This window comes from Anomaloglossus baeobatrachus, chromosome 4 (assembly GCF_048569485.1).
Source record: "Anomaloglossus baeobatrachus isolate aAnoBae1 chromosome 4, aAnoBae1.hap1, whole genome shotgun sequence".
NCBI classification, from domain to species: domain Eukaryota; kingdom Metazoa; phylum Chordata; class Amphibia; order Anura; family Aromobatidae; genus Anomaloglossus; species Anomaloglossus baeobatrachus.
This window is the reverse complement of record NC_134356.1, coordinates 335,084,696-335,104,838: the sequence shown is the minus strand read 5'-3', so window position 1 is coordinate 335,104,838 and position 20,143 is coordinate 335,084,696. Positions and strand designations below refer to the sequence as shown.

Below are 20,143 nucleotides of genomic sequence, written 5' to 3'. Positions count from 1 at the left end.
GGCACTACAGGGAACTGCATCCTCTCGGGATGCAGGACCTACCCCCTGGGACCTGTAACACCAGTGCCAGCAACAGCAACACATGGCTAAAAATCCCAGTTACCACTCATACCAGGGCTCAAAGGGTTAGTAAGATAATGGGAGGGCCGTCCAGTGGACAGAGCGAACCCAGGAACTAGCCAGCCTAATGGGAGGGGGGGGCAAGTCAGTCAGAGTCTGGAAGGAGGAAGTGAAGGGCGTCACATGAACATTAACTCTTATCTTCCCTGTAAATACTCCCCTTACAAAACGGGCCCAGGGCACAGAACCGGGCAACGGCCCCCAAAGTGACATCCCTAACGGTATATTCTGCCCGGGACCGAGTACCCCATTCCCTGGGCGACACAATTACAGACTACAAACAGATCCAGTATACTCTCACCCTGCCAGCATGTAACCTTCCATCTGTTCCTTACTTATTGATGACTTATAGAATGCATTTTAGTGTGTGGTGGGGCAGAAATTGAAAGGAGTATAACTGTAGTAGCAGATTACATAGAGATTGTTGTTAAACTTTGCATAAGAGCTGTAGACACAAACTCCAGGATTTGTATAAATCAAGACAATTTATAATCAAGAAAAAAAGAGATACGCCTTGACGATGGCTGCTGGGCTGACATCAAACTGGCCTTTTTATGTGCTAACTAAGTGTCTCAATTTATTAATTGATATCCTTGATAGTATTAAAAGAGAGAAAGGGTTAACCGCGCTGCTGTGCAGAAAATCAGGAGATGAACCCAAAGATAATATCTTTGTGATTTTTAATTTTCAACGTGTTTCAGAGTCTTTGCTGACTCCTTCATCAGGAGAAAAATCACTGATGTACAGTACAGACCAAAAGTTTGGACACACCTTCTTATCTCTAGAACACCTATTAAGAGGAGACTTGTGCAGCAATCCTTCATGGTAAAATATCTGCTAGGAAACCACTGCTAACGACAGGCAACAAGATTTTCTCCACGGCAGCACGGTTAACCGTTTCTCTCTTCCAATACTATCCTGCAATAGCTGGGTGTGCGGCAGTCTATGTGGTTATACGTTTATGGTGGTTGTGACCCTCACAACCCTCAGAGGTGAGTGTATCTGAGCCTACTTTTCTTTTCACTTGCCATTAAGATAAGACACCATCTGCGCCTTTTTTGTCTTTTCCAGCGACTTTCTAATTTATTTCCTAAGCAGTGATGCATGTACAAATTCCTGTATTTAATGTACGCATTGTTTATTTGTTAGAGTACATGTCATGTTCAGTATGCACCAGTTCACATTTGTCTATTAGGAAGTGCCATCAGTTTTCTCATTTTAATATATAATCAAGAGTATTCTCAACGTTGTTTCATTCTTGTATTCTAAATGCGTTTGAGCAAAAAAAAAAAAGACTATACAAAGTGTGTACATTACCTTTGAAGTATACATTTAGCCAAAAATAATAGTTTGTATAAGTCTTTGACCCTTGTGACGGCTTTGTACTTAACCCCTTAACGACCGCCGATACACCTTTAAACGGCGACAAATTAGGGTACTTCTTCCGATCCGCCGCTTTTTAACGGCGGTCGGAAAAAAGGGTCTAGCGCCCCCCAGAGTCAGAAAATTTCCGGGGTCTCAGCTGCCGGGGGTAGCTGAGACCCTGGAGATCATGATTCTGGCCGGTTTTTCCGGTCCCCGCTCACCTGATGACCGGTATACACCGTATACCGATGATCAGGTTACAGTAAATGACCGCGCCGGTAAAAAATCATTTATCTCCCATCTGGCATAAACAAACATGTCAGATGGGAGATAAATCTCATCCCCCAGTCCTTTCGGGTCCCCTCGGTATCCCCAAAGTGCCCCCTCCGACCCCCAATCCCCTCCCGAAAATCCAAGATGGCAGCGCGCACCAGCGAGCACAGCAGCGCGCCGGCCGCATTTACACTTTTCTTATGGTTTCTGTCGTATGTGCCATAACACATGCGACAGAAACCTGCTCCCTAGGCCCTGCCGGGTCCCCCCCTATCCCCCCCGGTGTTCCCCGGTGTCATACATACCTGTCGGAGCGCTGATCCCCCGCGGCCCCCTCCTCCTTCACAGCAGACGCCGGTGAGTGCGGTCACATGTGCCGAGCATCAGCAGCAGCCAGCGTCTCACAACACAGGAAGCTGTCAGCTGCTCGGCACATGTGACCGCACTCACCGGCACTCACATGTGCCGAGCAGCTGACAGCTTCCTGTGTTGTGAGACGCTGGCTGCTGCTGCTCGGCACTGTGCAGCTGTGACCCGGGGAGAGTGGGTGCAGATTCTTTGCACCCACTCTCCTCAAATGGAGGGTCTGCAATACTAGAAAATGGGGGATACGTTCCCTGAACGTGTCCCCCATATTCTAGAAGGTCCAGAGTCGACGTGGGATGTCCAAATGGATTACAGCGGATTTTTTTTTCTTTTCTTTTCAATAAATTGGTCAATCAGGGAATGTTTTGGGGAGTGTTTTTTCAAATAAATTTTTTTTTGTTGTCAATTTTTTTTTTTATTACTGTCAATTAGTTATGTCGGGTATCTGATAGACGCCGTGACATAACTAATTGCTGGGCTTGATGCCAGGTGACATTACACACCTGGTATCAACCCCATTTATTACCCCGTTTGCCAACGCACCAGGGCGCGGGATGAGCTGGTGCAAAGCGCCAGAATTGGCGCATCTAATGGATGCGCCACTTCTGGGGCGGCTGCGGCCTGCTATTTTTAGGCTGGGAAGAGTCCAATAACCATGGCTCTTCCCACCCTGAGAATACCAGACCCCAGCTGTCAGCTTCACCTTGGCTGGTGATCTAATTTGGGGGGACCCTACGTTTGTTTTGTTTTTTTAATTATTTATTTATAAATAATTAAAAAAAAAAACCAGCTTGGGGAGCCCTCCAAATTGATCACCAGCCAAGGTGAAGCTGTCAGCTGTGGTTTGCAGGCTACAGCTGTCTGCTTTACCCTAGCTGGCTATCAAAAATAGGGGAGACCCCACGTCATTTATTTTAATTATTTTTTTTTTCTTTTTGGGCTAAATACAAGGCAAGGCACCCTTTAGTGCCACATGAAAGGTACTAAAGGGCGCCAGCTTAGAATATGCAGGGGGGTGGGACGTTATATATGTTTGACATCTATCCATTCATCCATTGTAGCATTTTAGGCTATGTGCCCACAATCAGGGTTTGCAGCGTTTTGGGCGCAGAGTGTTTTCCCTGCGTCCATAACGCTGCATTGTGCAGTAGAAGCACAGTTGAAGGATTTTTAGAAATCCCGTGCCCACTGTGCTTCTTTTCTCCGCAGCATAAACCGACCTGTGGCGCAGCTTCCCGAGCCTCAGCATGTCAATTTATGCTGCGGAGATGAGTGTGCTCTGCAGGTAGCATAGAGCTCCACAGCAGCCTGAACCCAAATCGTGGGCATGGGCAGCTGCGTTCTCCCGTGGACAACACTCACATCTCTGCAGGAAGGCTGACACTGTGTACTGGACGCCGTGTCGCTGGATCATGGCCATATAGCCTAAAAGAGAGAAATTTGTTGCTACAGCAACATTTTTGTGAAGTACCTGTGGATTCAAAATGCTTACTATACTCCTGAATAAAATCCTTGAGGGGTCCAGTTTCCAAAATGGAGTCACTTGTGGGGGGTTTCTAATGTATAGGTACCCAAGAGGCCCTGCTAATGTGACATGGTGCGCGCAATTTATTTCAAGTTTTCCAAAATTCAAATGGTGCTCCTTCCATTCCAAGCCCTCCCATATATCCAAACAGATGTTTTTGGCCTCATATGGGGTATCCCTGCGCTCACAAGAAATTGGATAACAACCTGTGGGGTCCATGTTTTGTTGTTGCCTCTTGAAAAAGTGAGAAATGTGATGCTAAAGAAACATTTTTGTGAAAAAAATGAAAATTTTCAATATGGCAACCTAAGCTTATCAAATTCTGTGAAGTATTTGTGGATTCAAAATGCTCAATATACACCTAGATAAAAGCCTTGAGGTTTCTTGATTCCAGAATGGGGTCACTTGTGGGGGGCCTCCACTGTTTAGGCACTTTAGGGGCTTTCCAAATGCGACATAGCGTCCACTAATTATTCCAGCCAAATGTTCAGTCAAATTGCACTCCTTCCCTTCCAAGACCTGCCATGTGCCCAAACAGTTGATTTCCACCACATATAAGATATCACCAAACTCAGGAGAAATTGCAGAATACATTTCATGGTGATTTTTTTCCTGTTACCCTTGTGAAAAAAAAGCTACCTGGTTGAAGTAACAATTTTGTGGTAAAATTTTATTTTTTTATTTTCATGGCTCAACGTTATAAACTTCTGTGAAGCACCTGGGGGTTCAGGGTACTCACCAAACATCTAGATAAATTCCTTGAGAGGCCTAGTTTCCAATATGGGGTCACTTGTGGTGGTTTTTTGCTGTTTACGTACCTTAGGGGTCCTCCAAATGCAACATGGTGCCCGCAATCTTTTTCAGCCAAATTTCCTTTCCAAAATATAAATATTGCTCCTTTCGCTCCAAGCCCTCCCATTTGTCCAAACAAAGGTTTCAGACCACATGTGAGGTATCACCGCGCTCATAAAAAAGTGGGTAACAAACATTTGGGTCAAATTTTTGGAATTACCTCTTGAAAAAGTGAGAGAATTGATGCTAAAGCAACATTTTTGAGAAAAAAAATACAATTTTCAATATGACAAAGTAACGTTATCAAAATCTGTGAAGTACCTGTGGGTCCAAAATGCTCAGTATACCCCTCGATAGAAGCGTTAAGGGGTCTAGTTTCCAAAATTAGGTCACTTGAGGGGGGTTCCTGCTGTTTAGGTACCTTAGGGGATCTGTAAAAGCAACATGGTGCCCGCAATCTGTTTCAGCCAACTTTGCTTTCCAAAATTCAAATATTGCTCCTTTCATTCCGAGCTCTCCCATTTACCCAAACAAAGGTTTCTGACCACATGTGGGGTATCGGCGCGCTCATAAGAAAGTGAGTAACAAAGTGTGAGGTCCAATTTTTGGTGTTACCTCTTGAAAAAGTAAGAAAATTAGTGCTAAAGTAACATTTTTAGGTAAAATGTTAATTTTTATTTTTTTTCATTCCATATTACTTTAGTTCCTGTGAAGCACCTGAAGGGTTAATAAACTTCTTGAATGTGGTTTTGAGTACCTTGAGGGGTGCAGTCTTTAGAATGGTGTAACGTTTGGGTATTTTTTGTCACCTCGGCCTCTCAAAGTCACATCAAATGGGATGTGGTCCCTAAAAAAATGGTTTTGTAAATTTTGTTGAAAAAATGGGAAATTGCAGATGAACTTTGAACCCTTCTAACTTCCTAACCCCAAAAAATTTTGTTTCAAAAATTGCGCTGATCTAAAGTAGACAAGTGGGAAATGTTATTTATTAACTATTTTGTGTGACATAACTCTCTGGTTTATGGGCATAAAAATTAAAAGTTTGAAACTTGCAAAATTTTTAATTTTTTTGTCAAATTTCAGATTTTTTCACAAATAAAATAAAAAAATATCATCCTAAATTTACCTCTAACATGAAGGCCAATATGTCACGAAAAAACAATCTCAGAATCACCGGGATCCATTGAAGCGTTCCAGAGTTATAACCTTATAAAGTGACACTGGTCAAAATTGCAAAAAATGGCCTGGGCATTAAGTACAAATCTGGCTTCGTCCTTAAGGGGTTAAACCTCAGATGTTGGAAATATGGCCACTCAGTAATAAGAAGTGGGTATCATTTTCTATCTTGTACAGTGGAGCAGACGTCAGCTCTGTAAGCCTGTGAGCTTGTTTGATTGCTAGATCAGTGTCAATGCTGCTGTGATCACATTACTTTATCAACCAGCAGGTTCTCTCTATAGACACATAGACCACTTGCAATTCCCTCTTTGGCTAATATAGCCAAGTTATTTGAGCTATGTTCCATTTTTAATCTGTCTATCTTCGATCAATCTAGCTAGCAGATAAAAAAATGACAGCACTTCAAATTGCAATGTGAAAAAGTGTGGTTATTCAACCTTACTAAAAGCAAAGATCCAGCACTACAACTTATATTGTAGATTGTTGTGTCAACTACTTGGAAGGGCTCAGAGACCTTTTTCCTGCCCATACTGAAATGGATTAAGTGTGTAGCTATGAAACTTTAATATACAATTTGAAATGTATACCCTCCTTAAAATTAGAAATTAAATTTTCCATTAAAGTATTTTATTGTAATGGGCGGCACGGTGGCTCAGTGGTTAGCATTACAGTTTTGCAGCTCTGGGGTCACCTGGGCTCAAATCCCACCAAGGACACGATCTGAAAGGAGTTTGTATGTTCTCCCTGTGTTTGTGTGGGTTTCCTCTGGGTTCTCCGGTTTCCTCCCATATTCCAAAGACATACAGATAGCGAATTTAGATTGTAGCCCCAATGGGGACAGTGTTGCTAATGAATGTAAAGCGCTGTGGAATATGTTGGCGCTATATAGAAATAAAGATTATTATTATTATTATTAGCAGCAGCCTGTATGCAAATAAAAATGAAGGGGAATCTGTCAGCAGTAGTGATGGATGAACCTAAACTGGAAAGCTTAGGGTCCATACCGGACACCTAGTGTCACAGACCCTGAACATGGACTTCTCAGTGAATTCCTTATTACTCTTTGGGTTCAGACACACACACAAAAATAAATAGTTAAAAAAAACCTGGAAGCAAAATGGAAATTAAAGCAGGACAATGATACCGAGTTTCCATACGGCTTTCAAAATATTTCCAGGTCTGCTCATTAAATCTTATGAATATTCACTGCTTCCCCGCCCACCCTCTGTGACAGCATCTGTAATTGATTGCAGCTGTGACCTTAGGTGAACTCACTGATGTCAACGCTCTCACTGCTGCGGCTGTCAGTGTGTGCCGCAGTGATCTGTCCTGTTTTCTAGTGTGACCATGCACAGCGACCTCAGGATGTAGCAGAGCCAGGATTGCCATGGGACATCATGGTGGTGATTATGTCAGATCTGCAGAGGTTTTGGGGGGGGTTAATAAATTGGAGAGAGAAGGTATTTTTTTTATTTTTTTTTAAAATAAAGGATTTTTCTCAGGGTTTTGTGTTTATTTCTTTTTATGATTAATAATAGGGGACAAATCACAGCTGTCATTAAAACCATATTATACCCTGATTGTCACCATACCAGGGCAATTGGGATGAGCCGGGTAAGCACCGCGATTGGTGTATCTGATGGATGCGCAAATTCTGGGCTGGCTGCAAACTGCTATTTTTAGGCTGGGGAGGGCCTGTGCTTCCGCAGCCTGAGAATACCAGCCCCCAGCTGTCTGCTTGTTTTTGGCTGGGTATCAAAATTGGAGGGCGACCCCTTGCTATTTTTTAAACTATTTATTTAAATAATTAAAAAAAGCAACTTGGAGTCCCTTGTATTTCGATACACAGCCAAGATAAAGCACACACGTGGGGGCTGCAGCCTTCAGATATCTGCTTTATCTGCGCTGGATATCAAAATACGGGGGATCCTACGTCTTTTTTTCAGTTATTTTTTTCATTCCACTTCGGAACCCAGACAGCTAAAGTGAGGGCAATCAATCACAGATGCCAAAACAAAGGGTGGGGGAGCAGTCTGATTGTAACTAATCAGACACTGTCACAAAGGGTGGGTGGGGGAAGCAGTGAATATTCATAAGATTTAATGAGTGGACCTGTAAACAGTGTGACAGCTGTGTGTAAACTCGGTAAGTATAATTATTCTGCTTTAATTGTCATTTTGCTTCCTTTTGCAGCCCCATAGCAATTGTATAGCACTTAAGTTTGGGTCCTCATACACTTATATGCAGTTTCGGGTCCCAGGTCAAGTTTGAAGTAAAGTCCAGTCCCTAACTGGACTTTTTTTCATTTATTTTAATTTTTTGAGTCCGGCAGGACCCATCAAAACCAAACATCTGCAGGATCACTCATCTCTAGTAAGCCAGATTATGCTATGTAATCTTAAAGCAGCCTGATGTAGGGACACAGGCCCTAATTCCAGCAATGTGTCACTTACTAGGCTACTTATTGAAGTTTCAATAAAATTAAAGTATTATCAGCAGGAGGTTATCATTACAGGACTAGATGCCTCCTAATTAGCTGTGCAACCCACCCCTACCACCCTGTTTTGAAGCTCGCTCTCAATATATAGTGTACACAGAAAGATCCCAATTATTGGTGTGGATGGGGTTCAGCATTTAGTGCAGTGCTGGATCTGGAGCAGCAGAAATAGGGACTTTATCACAACTGCTGAACCCAATAAACTGACACATCTGTATAATCAGGGTCTCTGCCCCTACATCATGCGGTTTTCAGATAGGGTGGCAAAAACCTGGTGACACATTCCATTTAAATACTTTTGAACAGTGATATGTTATGTACATCTTTCTGTGCATTGCTTGGCACAGCTTCAGTGACTTTAGGCTAGTCTAACATCTCAGCAATGTAGATTTACGATAAACTGATCCACTGACACATCTCATCCAGGCAGCACACATCATGGTGTCCGTTTTATTGTTGTATGACTGTGCTATTTCATACAGTGACATTCAGCAAAAATAGGTAAACCACATGATACATGTTTTTCACTATTGTTTTCAGAAACAGTTCTTACAGGACCTCCATAAATGTTTTTCCCAACCTGTAAAACAGAATTGTAATCTCTGACACAGTTATCATTTGATAGATGGAAGAATCTTTGAGTAACGCAATATGCTTTTTTCCATGTACTGTATTTAAAGGGAATCTGTCATTAGAATCATCACTCCTAAGCCATCTATATGGGCACATGGTCATAGGAAGCTGAATAAAATGATACCTTGATATCTGTGATCTGATATCTTATTCCAGAGAAATCCATGTTTTTTTAATCTGTGAATGTTCTGTTCCATGCTGGCACTGATCTGCATGAGAATGTGCCTTCAAAGATGAATTTTAATAAAAGGGGCATTTACCAGTGCGAGCCAAGAAACTGACACAGAAGAGTAGAATTTGTCTCCTTACAAACACATTTGCTGCAGCTCTCACAGATTTGCTGTATTACAATACTGGATGTCTGTGAGATGGAGGCTGAAGCTGAGAGGAGCCTGCAGATGTATCAGTTATAATCACACACAGTTCTGCAGTGATATCAGGAGAGCAGAGAGCGGCCATCACACATCACACTGGTGACTCTGCCTTTTATAATAATCTCTGGAGAAAGATTCCTGTGCAGATCAGTAGTGCTCCACCCATAGCCTGGAACAGCTCATTTACATATAAGGAAAACATGGATTTCTCTGGAATAAGACACCAGATCGTAGATATTAAGGAATCACTTTATTCCGCATCCTATGGCCTACATGCCCATATAGACGGCTTAGAAGGTTTGATCTTACAGACTGGTTCCCTTTAAAGACAGTTCAATCTCAAGCTGACCACTTATATTAATTGATCCACACTCAGTCAAGCCAAACAGGCATGTTTATGAGGTAATTTGTTTAGATATATTGCAAAAATGTATATTTTCAGCAAAATACAGCACTAATATCCACTATTTTGGTGCTTGTTATGGTCTCAGCTCTGCACTTGCTATTGTCCCATACACTGACTTCCTAAAGAAACTGAAATAAACATATCTCATACACAGCTGCCAATATATGACAGAGATGTAGGGGAGGGAGAATGAGCCACCGCATGGACCACTGAGCAAACATGGTCCTTAGACCACCTCAATCTCCCTGTAAATGGCAAACTGTAGTGACAGATCATAGCTCTGCCCTTATGGACTATATTATGTCCTGAAACTACACTTCATTCATTATGTTGGAGGCCTCCCTTCTGTCAACTTTTCAGCCAAAGTAACAAATGGACACAATGACACCAACATTTAAGGTAACAGAATCAAGCAACTGTAATGATTCATGAGCTTTCTATACCTGTTTGGTAGTGGGTTTCTTTCCATACATTGGATCTGGATTGCACTAAGCTCCTGAAGACTCCCATGATGGCTACATGTTGTAGCATTTGGAATACGCACATTCTTTTTATTTCGTCTTGAGCAGCAGAAGCTCCTGGCTTCATGCTGAGATGACATAGAGGGACTGTGATTCCTTGGTTTATTTATGGTAGATACTTCCATGCAGCTGTCTTCGTACGTCTGTTCATCCACAAACTCGTGATTCTAGGTCATAAAATGAATTGTCATGAATTAGAAAGGCTTTATATATACAATGTTAGTACCAAGATGTTATACTAATATACGTGAAAACATACCTTCTAGGAGATACAATGTACAAATAAACCAGGCATAAAAATAAAGTAAACTATGCTGTACATATTACTGAAAGTCTGTCCAGTGTATCTTAGAAGACATTGTTATATCCTTCTGACTTATGAAATCTAGCGAAGTGTTGTCCAACATTCACATATTACTCCAAGACAATGATCCCAAAAATGTAGTACATAAAATAAGATTAAAGTTGGAAAAAAAAAATAAACAGGACTCAAAATAAGACTGCAATAAGCAGAAATGCAAAATATAATATTTCCCACAACCATTGATAACATATTAGGAAACTTCAGTTAATATGTTGAAGAGTTACTTAGGAGTTCTGGGTTTCCAGAATAATAATGTAAGGCAGTGTTCACCAACACCAGTCCTCGAGAGTCATCAACAGATCATGTTTTCAGGATTTCATTAGTATTGGAATCTTCCCCTTTGCAGGTGATTAGATTATCACATGTGCAATCCTAAGAAATCCCGAAAACATGAGTTGCTGGTGCCTCTTGAGGACTGTAGTTGGAAACACTGATCTAAGGGGTTGTCTAGTTTAGAAATTAACCTAAGGACTGTTCAAGCCAAGTACAGGCACTCAGTGCATCCTCGGTTGGCTAAACAATTAAGTGCACCTTCCCACATACTTGTTTCCTCTCTATCTCCAAGGGTGTACTAATGAGTATGAGCAGTCATTCTGTCCACTCTATACCCTATAAGAAAATGTATAAATGAATGGAAATCCATCAATAAATCTTCTAGTTTTCAATAGGCGCATGCTTCAGAGGTCCCCAACACCTCTTTACATTACATGGACAACCCACTGATTTCCATGAAAACAGAATATGTGTTTTTGGTGATCTACTGTTAGTAATGGCTCACCCTGCTATCTGTTTGAGCGGATAGCTATTGAAATGGTGCTGTCCAAACAACATTGAGCAGCTTGATCATTGGCCAATATATTTAACAGCATGCTTTTTATTTTCAATGCTTATGTCCAAGAAACCTAACAATGCTCACTGTTTTTATAAAACAAATGGTGCTCACAAAGAACATGGCAGTTGGTTAAACACTTTCTCAGTGGATAGCTATCATTCTTACATCCTCCAAATACATGTATTCATCACTATACTGTGAGTGAGTGGACAGACTGCACTGGCAGTAGCTTTGTTGAAAACCAACATGCGCAGATGCTCCTTTCCTTGGTATTTGCTGTAGACACAGCTTAGCGACAGGTCTTCACAGGTAAAATTGTTTGAACAGTAAGAGGTGATTTTTATATACTTTCAATTGCTGGACTCAGTAAACATATACAAAAAATTCAATTGTGTACAGTTTTTTCACAAAACTAACTCCATAGACTTTTTATTGCACGATGACAATATGACCGAAATGGCTACAAGGGGGTGTTTAATTAACTTGACAACATTTGCTACATTTGCGGTTGTTTTATAGTGAAGAAACAACAAAGTTACATTATGGACTTCTGTAGAAAAGTGTATTATACGTACTGCGGTGTAAAACTAAGTGATCGGAACAAGTCGTTGGCTCCATATGTAGTGTGTTCTGTTTGTGTAGAACTACGACAATCGTCTAGAGGAAAGAAAGAGCTTTTGTTTTGGCGTGGCTATGATCTGGAGGGAACTGCAAAATCATAGAGATGACTGCTACTTTTGTACGTGCAACCTGGAGGGAGGGATTTAACCTTAAAAATAAGAAGGAAATTATATATCCAAACCTCCCTTCCGAGATTCGTCCTATGCTTCATGGTCAAGGAATACCTGTCCTCTCACCTTTGGAGAAACTTGAAGATACAGACTCAGAAGATTCAGAACATGAAGAGCAGGATTCTGATGAAAACTTTCATGCTAGTCCCAATGAGCCACAGCTTTTTCACAGCTTAACTTAAATGATTAAGTCAGGGACTTAGACCTTTCTAAACATTTTGTAGAACATTTAGGCTCTAAACTAAAGTAAAAGAACCTGCTAACTGCTGGTACCTATTTTTCATGATACAGAAGCAGAGAAAAGGAATTCCTTCCATACTTTTCTCAAGACAGTGCTCTAGTGTATTGCAGTTCCTGGGCTGATGGAAAATTGTAACATTGAGTTCAATGTGAGTGAGTGAAGACTCTTTATTGATTTATCAAAAAAAAGTCTGAAAGTTGTGCTACTGGACTATAGGAGAAAGTATGCTTCAGTATCTGTAGGACATCCTGTGCACTTGAGTAATGTCCATAACGGCATCACTACACCGTCCTGCCCCTTTCCCCGGTGGGGATGGCTGTCTTACCTTCCTGGCCACCCAGCAATAGCTGCTCTATCCCTGGTCCATGTTGCTGTCTCCCAGGACCTGCGCATGCTACACAGGCCTCCTGGGAATGCCCATAGAGTGTGTGAGTGGACATATGCCTTTTTATAAAAGGGGCAGTATACCCTGACCTGGAAGTGCCTCTCTGCTTGGCTGAGAGTCTTCAGGTATTTAAGGAACCTTCCCCTTAAGGGAGGTGCCTGTGCAACAAGTTCTCCATGTTGCTAGTTCTCAGATCCATTCTACTGCTGCTGTTGTTGTGCTGTATACTGTTGCTGATTTGTATCTGTTTTTCAGTGCATTACAAGTCTCCTGCTTCTGCAACTATCCATGCTGGCCGCTTCCTAAGATAGCCACTGCTGCTGCAAGAATCCACTCTAGCCACTTACCATGATATCCGCTACTGCAAGTTTGCACATTGGCCACTGATACTGTATCCATCCATCCCGGCCCAATCCATTCACTGGCTGCTGCAGTTTCTACAACCAGAAACTGTTTGTATGCGTGGTGCCAGCTGCTGAGGTATCGTTGATGCCCTGGAGTTGCTCTCTGTCGGCTACCTACCACTGTGTGTGCTTATTACCACCCCTCGTGGCTTTAGTGATGACTCAGTGGCTCATCCAGTTTTCTCCTCCAGGCCAGTGATCGGTACCTTTGGTCTAGTGGATCCACTAGCCCTGTGCTCGCCTGGCGAGCATAGCAACTTGAAGGAAAGCTATGATAATTTAGACTTTATTCTCTATACACTTAAATAAGAAGATCAATGATGGTCAATATGTGGTGATCTGAAAGCTCGTTCTTTGCTGCTTGGGCAACAAGGAGTATACTCAAAGTACCCATGCTTTTTGTGTGAATGGGATAGCCAAGATAGGACAAAAAAGTTGGCTAACGAAAACAACTTTGCAACCTGGACTCAAGAACATATTTGTGGAAAATGTATTTGATCCCACTAAAGTTCTCCTGCCACCACTCCACATTAAGCGTGGACTGATGAAGGAGTTGGTGAAAGCTCTACTGAGAGAAGGAGAAACGTTTAAGCACCTATGCACCAACTTTCAGGGACTGTCTGAAGCAAAGCTGAAGGTAGGAATTTTTGTGGGTCCGGATATTCGGAAACTCATGAAGGACGATGTGTTCGTAAAAAAAAAGACAGGTGTTGAGAAAAGGGCTTGGAATTCTTTTAAAGAAGACATGAAGAAATTCCTAGTTAACAACAAATATCCCAAATTTAGCCCATTGTGGAGAACATGCTGAAACATTTCAAACCCTTGGGTTGTCTGATGAATTTGAAGATATATTTTTTACATTCCCATTTTTACTACTTTCTTTGAAACCTTAATGCTGATGGAGAAAAACAAGGAGAAAGATTCCATAAGGATATCAAGGGGATGGAACGTCAATACCAAGATAGATGAAACATGAACATGATGGGAGACTACTGCTGGATGCTTCACAGAGAAGATCTGCAGGCCTTCTATAACAGAAAAGGTATCAAGAGAAGCTTTGAAAAGAAAAAAGAAGAGGTGCAATAACTAATTCCCTATAAAGTTGCAGAATGAATGTCCAATATATTTTTATAAATAATATTTTGTACATTTTTGGCAACAATAACGATTTATCTTGTTTTTGTATGTAAGTTCACACTCGTTTTGTTTCAAATCCATATGTGATGGTTAAAAGTAGAAGTAATTTTACATAAGGGCATAAGAAAACATAACAGTCATTGGATTTGAAAAAAATGTCAAAACTCAAATTTTGCATACCTGTGTAATCATTAATCACCTGGTCCTACTGAAATTAATAGGTGTGACCAACATACACCTAGTGTGTATGAGAGGCTTAACATTTATTTGTATCAGTATATGTTTGGAGAATGAATGATCCTCTTTTTCACACTGATGGTTTATTAAAGGAGTATCCCACTTTCAGCAAAATGGACTCCAAATACCTGCAGCCATGTACAAGGAGCTGCTGATAAGTCTGGCTTTGTGACCTTTTTTCGTTTCTATGGTAACAAATGTTACATCACATGAAAGCCTTATGTGTCTAATATACTTTTTCAAAATTTTGCGTTTGTTGCTTATGGCAACAGTGTTGTACGTGGGAAAACAAAATGGCAGAGTCTAATGCGATATTCACAGTAACTGAGAGCAGAGAAGTGATAAAATTCTTGTTTTTGCAAGGAGAGTCCACGAAGGATTTTCATGGTGATATGTCGCAGACATTGGGGGATCAATGCCCTTCACTTTCTACAGTTAAGAACTGGGTTGCCAAATTTAAAATGGGCCACTTCAGCACCAATGATGAGGAACATCTTGGACAACCAAAAGTGGTTGTTGTTCCGGAGATCGTTGATGATGTGCACAACCTCATACTGGAAAATCGACGAATTTCAGCTAAAGCAATAGCATACATCATAGGGATTTCCCGTGAATGTGTTTCAGTCATTATCCATGAACATTTGGACATGAGGAAGCTATCTGCAAAGTGGGTCCCCAAATGTTTGACAACAGATCAGAGAAGCATGTGAGTGAAAACTTCCCGGTTCATTTGTCAGCATTTCCGGACTGATAAGAACTGCCTGGATCGACTGGCCACTATGGATGAGACCTGGATTTATTTGTATGATCCTGAAAACAAGGAGCAGTCAAAAGTGTGGAGGCACAGTGGTTCTCCTCATCCAAAGAAGTTCAGGGTGCAAAAATCAGCCACTAAGGTGATGGTGTCTGTGTTCTGGGATAAGGAGGGCATGCTTCTAGTGGACTACCTTCAAAAGAGTTCCACCGCCAATGCAAGGTATTACATTGAACTTTTGGACCAATTGAAGGCCAAAAGGCGTGGAAAGCTATCCAAACGAATCTTGTTCCTCTAAGACAACGCCTCTGCTCACACTGCACAAGTAACCACAGCAAAACTGCATAGCTGGGGTTCAGCTGGTTGACCACTCACCTTATTCATCAGATCTAGCTCCCTCCGACTATCATCTGTTTCCAAACCTGAAGAAACACCTTAAGGGTACCAAATTTCCCACCACTCTTGATGCCATGGCTGCTACGGATGTCTGGTTTGAGGCACAACTAAAATCCTTCTTTATGCTAGGCTTACAGAACTTGGAATACCAATGTAAGAAGTGTGTTGACATCAGTGGAGAGTATGTGGAATAAATGTAAAGTTTCATCATCCTATCTCTTTTCTTTCTAGGTAAAGCCAAAGTCTTATTAGCAACCCCTCATAAAATAACAAAACCAGCAGTTACTTGCCCTACTCAGCTCAGGCCAGCGCTAAGGTCTCTGTTTTGGCTGCAGTGGTAGGTGATGATAAGTACAGCATCACCTACCGTTATCTACTTACACATCTTTTATGGAAAGTTTCTTTAAGGCAATGAATTAAATTCATACTAAAATTGATTTAAAAAGCAATCAAAAGAACAAAAAGGTAAATTTCTTATGGTTTTAACCGAACTACACAAGCTGTGAAAGTAAGGTTTTTGTAATTTCTCATCAGGCATTTCCCGTTGTAGCAATAGGCAATGTCAACATGCTTGAATGTCAAATAAATAGTCTTTTAAATCTTATTCCAAAAGTTCAAAAGATTTTTTCTTCCTTGTTATTGTCATCATGGTGTTAACTGCCGAATTAACATATGTTGTGGAGATTACAGAATTATGAGTTGGAGAACACAGATAATCTATTTGTTGTCATTTAAGCCCATAGACTGACAAGATGGACCATATGGCCATATGTTTTATGAAAGTAAAGTATTCTCCCTGTCATCTGAAATGTGCAGGTGACTCCATACAACCAAATTATAATCCCTGCTGAATAATTTTAATGAAATTGGCAATTATAATAAATTAGATTGATTAACACAGCTTTATAATTAATACTGTATTATCAGTCATGGACTGATGGCAGCTGTTCATTTTACAAGTCAAAGGTATGTAATACAGACTCAAAAGCAGCCTTTAAAATGCAACCAGATTGTTAATGTACAATGTTTAGTTACTAAATCCTTTTTTTTTTACTGCATAAAATTACTTTGAAACCTTCTAGTTATAATTCACCTAAAATATAAAATTGTGGAAGCACAACTTTTAAGTAGGGTAGCTGTTTTTTATGATCCTATGCCTTGTGCTTCTTTTTAACCCTTAATGATTCTTTAACAGCGTGTTATTTGCCTAAAGGGGGCTTAACATGGAGCGACATCGCTAGCGATGTCACTGGTGAAAGGACCCGCCCTCATCGGTTGTGCGTCACGGGCAAATCGCTGTCCGTGGCGCACAACATCGCTTACACCCGTTACACGGGACTTACCTGCCTAGCAACGTCGCTGTGGCCGGCAAACTGCCTCCTTTCTAAGGGGGCGGTTCGTTTGGCGTCACTAAGCGGCCGCCCAATAGAAGCAGAGGGGCGGAGATGAGCGGGACGAACATCCCACCCACCTCCTTCCTTCCTCATTGCGGGCGGTCGCAGGTACGAGGTTGTTCCTCGTTCCTGCGGTGTCACACGAAGTGATGTGTGCTGCTGCAGGAATGAGGAGCAACCAGCGTCCTGCAATAGCAACGATTTTATGAAAATTAACGACGTGTCAACGATCAACGATAAGGTGAGTATTTTTGATCGATAACACTCGCTCAGAGCTGTTACACACAACGACGTCGCTAACGATGCTGGATGTGCGTCACGGAATCCGTGACCCTGGCGATATATCGTTAGATACGTCGTTGCGTGTAAAGGGGCCTTAAGACTTGGAGATATAACCAATCAGTCGTTGTCAATTTTCTTTGCTCATTAGTGTGTTTAGCTATAGTTATAAGGTTAAATTAGTTCTATTTAACCAATTCTTTGACTGAAATAACAGTAGGTTTGCCGAAAGTCTGATATTATGTCACATAACGCATTTTAATAGCACAATGTCACAAAGAGGTTTTTAACAGTCTACAGAATAACTATTATTATTATTATTATTATTATTATTATTATTATTATTATGTCCACTCCAATAACTTTAACTGTCTGATGTCTGTGATCAGTGCAGACAGACTGGAATGTTGGTTTACAGACTGGTAGTTCATAGGCAGGTTAGGAAGAGTTAATCTCTGCTGGGATGCTTGTTAGTCTCCTTTAATCATGTGCTGTGGGGGAGCTAGTCACATTCACTCCCCTCTTATGTATGCTGGCTGGAATCTTCTTTGAATTCCAGCTATAGCTTCTCTATACTGGTCTGGTGAGATGTTGTGATCCAGACTTACTGATGATAATAGTACTTCATTGTCATGAGCAGTTATGGTGTTAACTCTTATGGTCCCTTTGTTGTTGCCTTACTTCTCTTGCTTTACTCCTTAGTTTCTTACTGTTTGTTCCTGTGAGTTTGCAGTGTGTCTGAGTTTTATTTTTTTACCTGTCTGTCTTTATCTGTGTTGCCTTCACACTCCTGCCCCTTCCTTCCTTGGGGGGGGAAACAAATTAGTTCTGGTCAGGTGAATAGCCAGGCCACGCGACTGTGGCATCTGCACCATTAGGGGTAATCTGGAGGTTAGGGTTTGTCTAGGGTCCCCTTGTTTGAGGGACAATATAGGAGTCCCCTATACCTCGCTATCCTACAGTCACATTGTGACACACTTAAGCGGGCTTTACACGCTGCGATCTCGCTAGCGAGATCACAAGCGATCGTACCCGCCCTCTTCGGTTGTGCGACATGGGCATATCGCTGCCCATGTTGCACAACCTCGCTTACCCCCATCACATGGACTTACCTGCCCTGCGACGTCGCTCTGGACGGCGAATCACCTCCTTCCTAAGTGGGCGGGTTGTGCGGCGTCACAGCGACATCACACGGCAGGCGGCCAATAGAAGCAGAGGGGCGGAGATGAGCGGGACGCTCACCTCCTTCCTTCCGCATTGCCGATGGAGTCAGGTAAGGAGATGTTCCTCGCTCCTGCGGAGTCACACACAGCGATGTGTGGTGCCGCAGGAACGAGGAACAACATTGCTGATATCCTGAAAATGATTTTTTGTTTCAGGACGACCTCTCCATGGCAAATGATTTTTCCCTCTTTTGCAATCGTTTAAGATCGCTCTTAAGTGTCACACACTGCGATATCGTTAATGACGCCGGATGTGCGTCACAAACAACATGACCCCGACGATAATTCATTAACGATATCGTAGCGTGTAAAGCCCGCTATAGGGTCAGGCTCATTAAATCCTTTGAGCTGCAAGCTTCTGACACAATGATGGAGCTCATAAAGCTCATTTTCTATTTGCTAATAGAATTCTTATGCAGTTGATTCATAAATCTTCTCCTAGACGTTACCTGTTTGCTAATAGTGGCTTACTTTAGAATGTACATAAAAATGTGCTAGGGCTGTATAGATTAATGAAGATTTAAAATATTTTGCTTTGCTGTGGTTAATGTCCCTTAACTGAACTGCCACTGATCATGGCACAATAAGAAAATGCAAAACTCTGTCTTCAATCAACAGCGTTTGTCGATATTTGATAGCTTTATTTCATATGGTTGGTCTGAATAGGGTTTAGTGGGAGAAAGTATGAAAAGTAGCTCTGTGGTGATATAGAAGACAGATTGCCAATTTGAATAATTCTCAAGTGGAAAAGCAAGAAATCGGCCACCTTTGCTTAAAGGGGTTGTCGCCTTTTAAAAAATACTGGTCACCAGATGCAATTTTTCTATAAAATGACAAACTCATCCCCTTGGGACCACCGCTGAGTCTCTGCTGCTATGTGTGATATTGGCTGCATTGCTAACATCTACAGTGCAGCAGTCAGTCCCTGAGCCCATGTAGATGGAATGGTCCGCTCAGAGATGCTGACCTTAGTGACTGACTGCTATGCTGTTAACGGGATGTGAATTATGCCGCCAGTATAAGCACCAGAAGTGGCGTTGGAGACTGAGCAGTTGACGCAAAGACGGACAATAAAGCAGGTTCTTTTTTTCATAACAAACTGCACCCGAGGACTGGAACTAAATAAATGGGAACAACCCTTTAACAACACCTACACAAGAATATTTAAAGAGTACCAACCATAATGATTTTCCTATGTAAACTAAAGCCAGTGCTATATTGGTGCTATCATGCTGATACTAAACATACCATTAGTTGTGAAACCGGATGTGTACTTTCTGAAATACAGGCAAGTAAAGTTTGAGAAATACACTGTAACTTGATTGATATCTGCTGCAGAATATCGAATAAGTGGGTTGGGTTTTGCTAGTTATTCCTGCCCCTGTCTGCCTGCCTGTTCTTCCTCCCCCTCTCTCTGTTATTACAGGGGGAGGAAGGACAGGAAGGACAGGAAGGCAGACAGGGGCGGGAATACTTAACAAAACTTAACCCACCTATTAGATATTCTGCAGCATCTATGAATAAAGAAAGTGTATTTCACAAACTTTACTTGCCTGTATTTCAGAAAGTACACATCCGATCTCACAACTAAAGGTATGTTTAGAATCAGCATGATAGTGCCAGTATAGCACTGGCTTTATTTTATATAGGAAAAT

The 20,143-nt window shown here is 41.6% G+C and overlaps 1 protein-coding gene across 1 annotated transcript in view; it reads right to left on the bottom strand.

Annotated features, from left to right (window-relative positions):
- The window catches only part of KCND2 (potassium voltage-gated channel subfamily D member 2), a 642,239-nt gene that overhangs the window by 7,183 nt on the left and 614,913 nt on the right, over window positions 1-20,143 (bottom strand). The window contains exon 5 of the mRNA XM_075345046.1: window positions 9,974-10,218. Within this exon, the coding sequence (XP_075201161.1) occupies window positions 9,974-10,218 (245 nt within the window). The remainder of the gene's footprint in view (window positions 1-9,973; window positions 10,219-20,143) is intronic.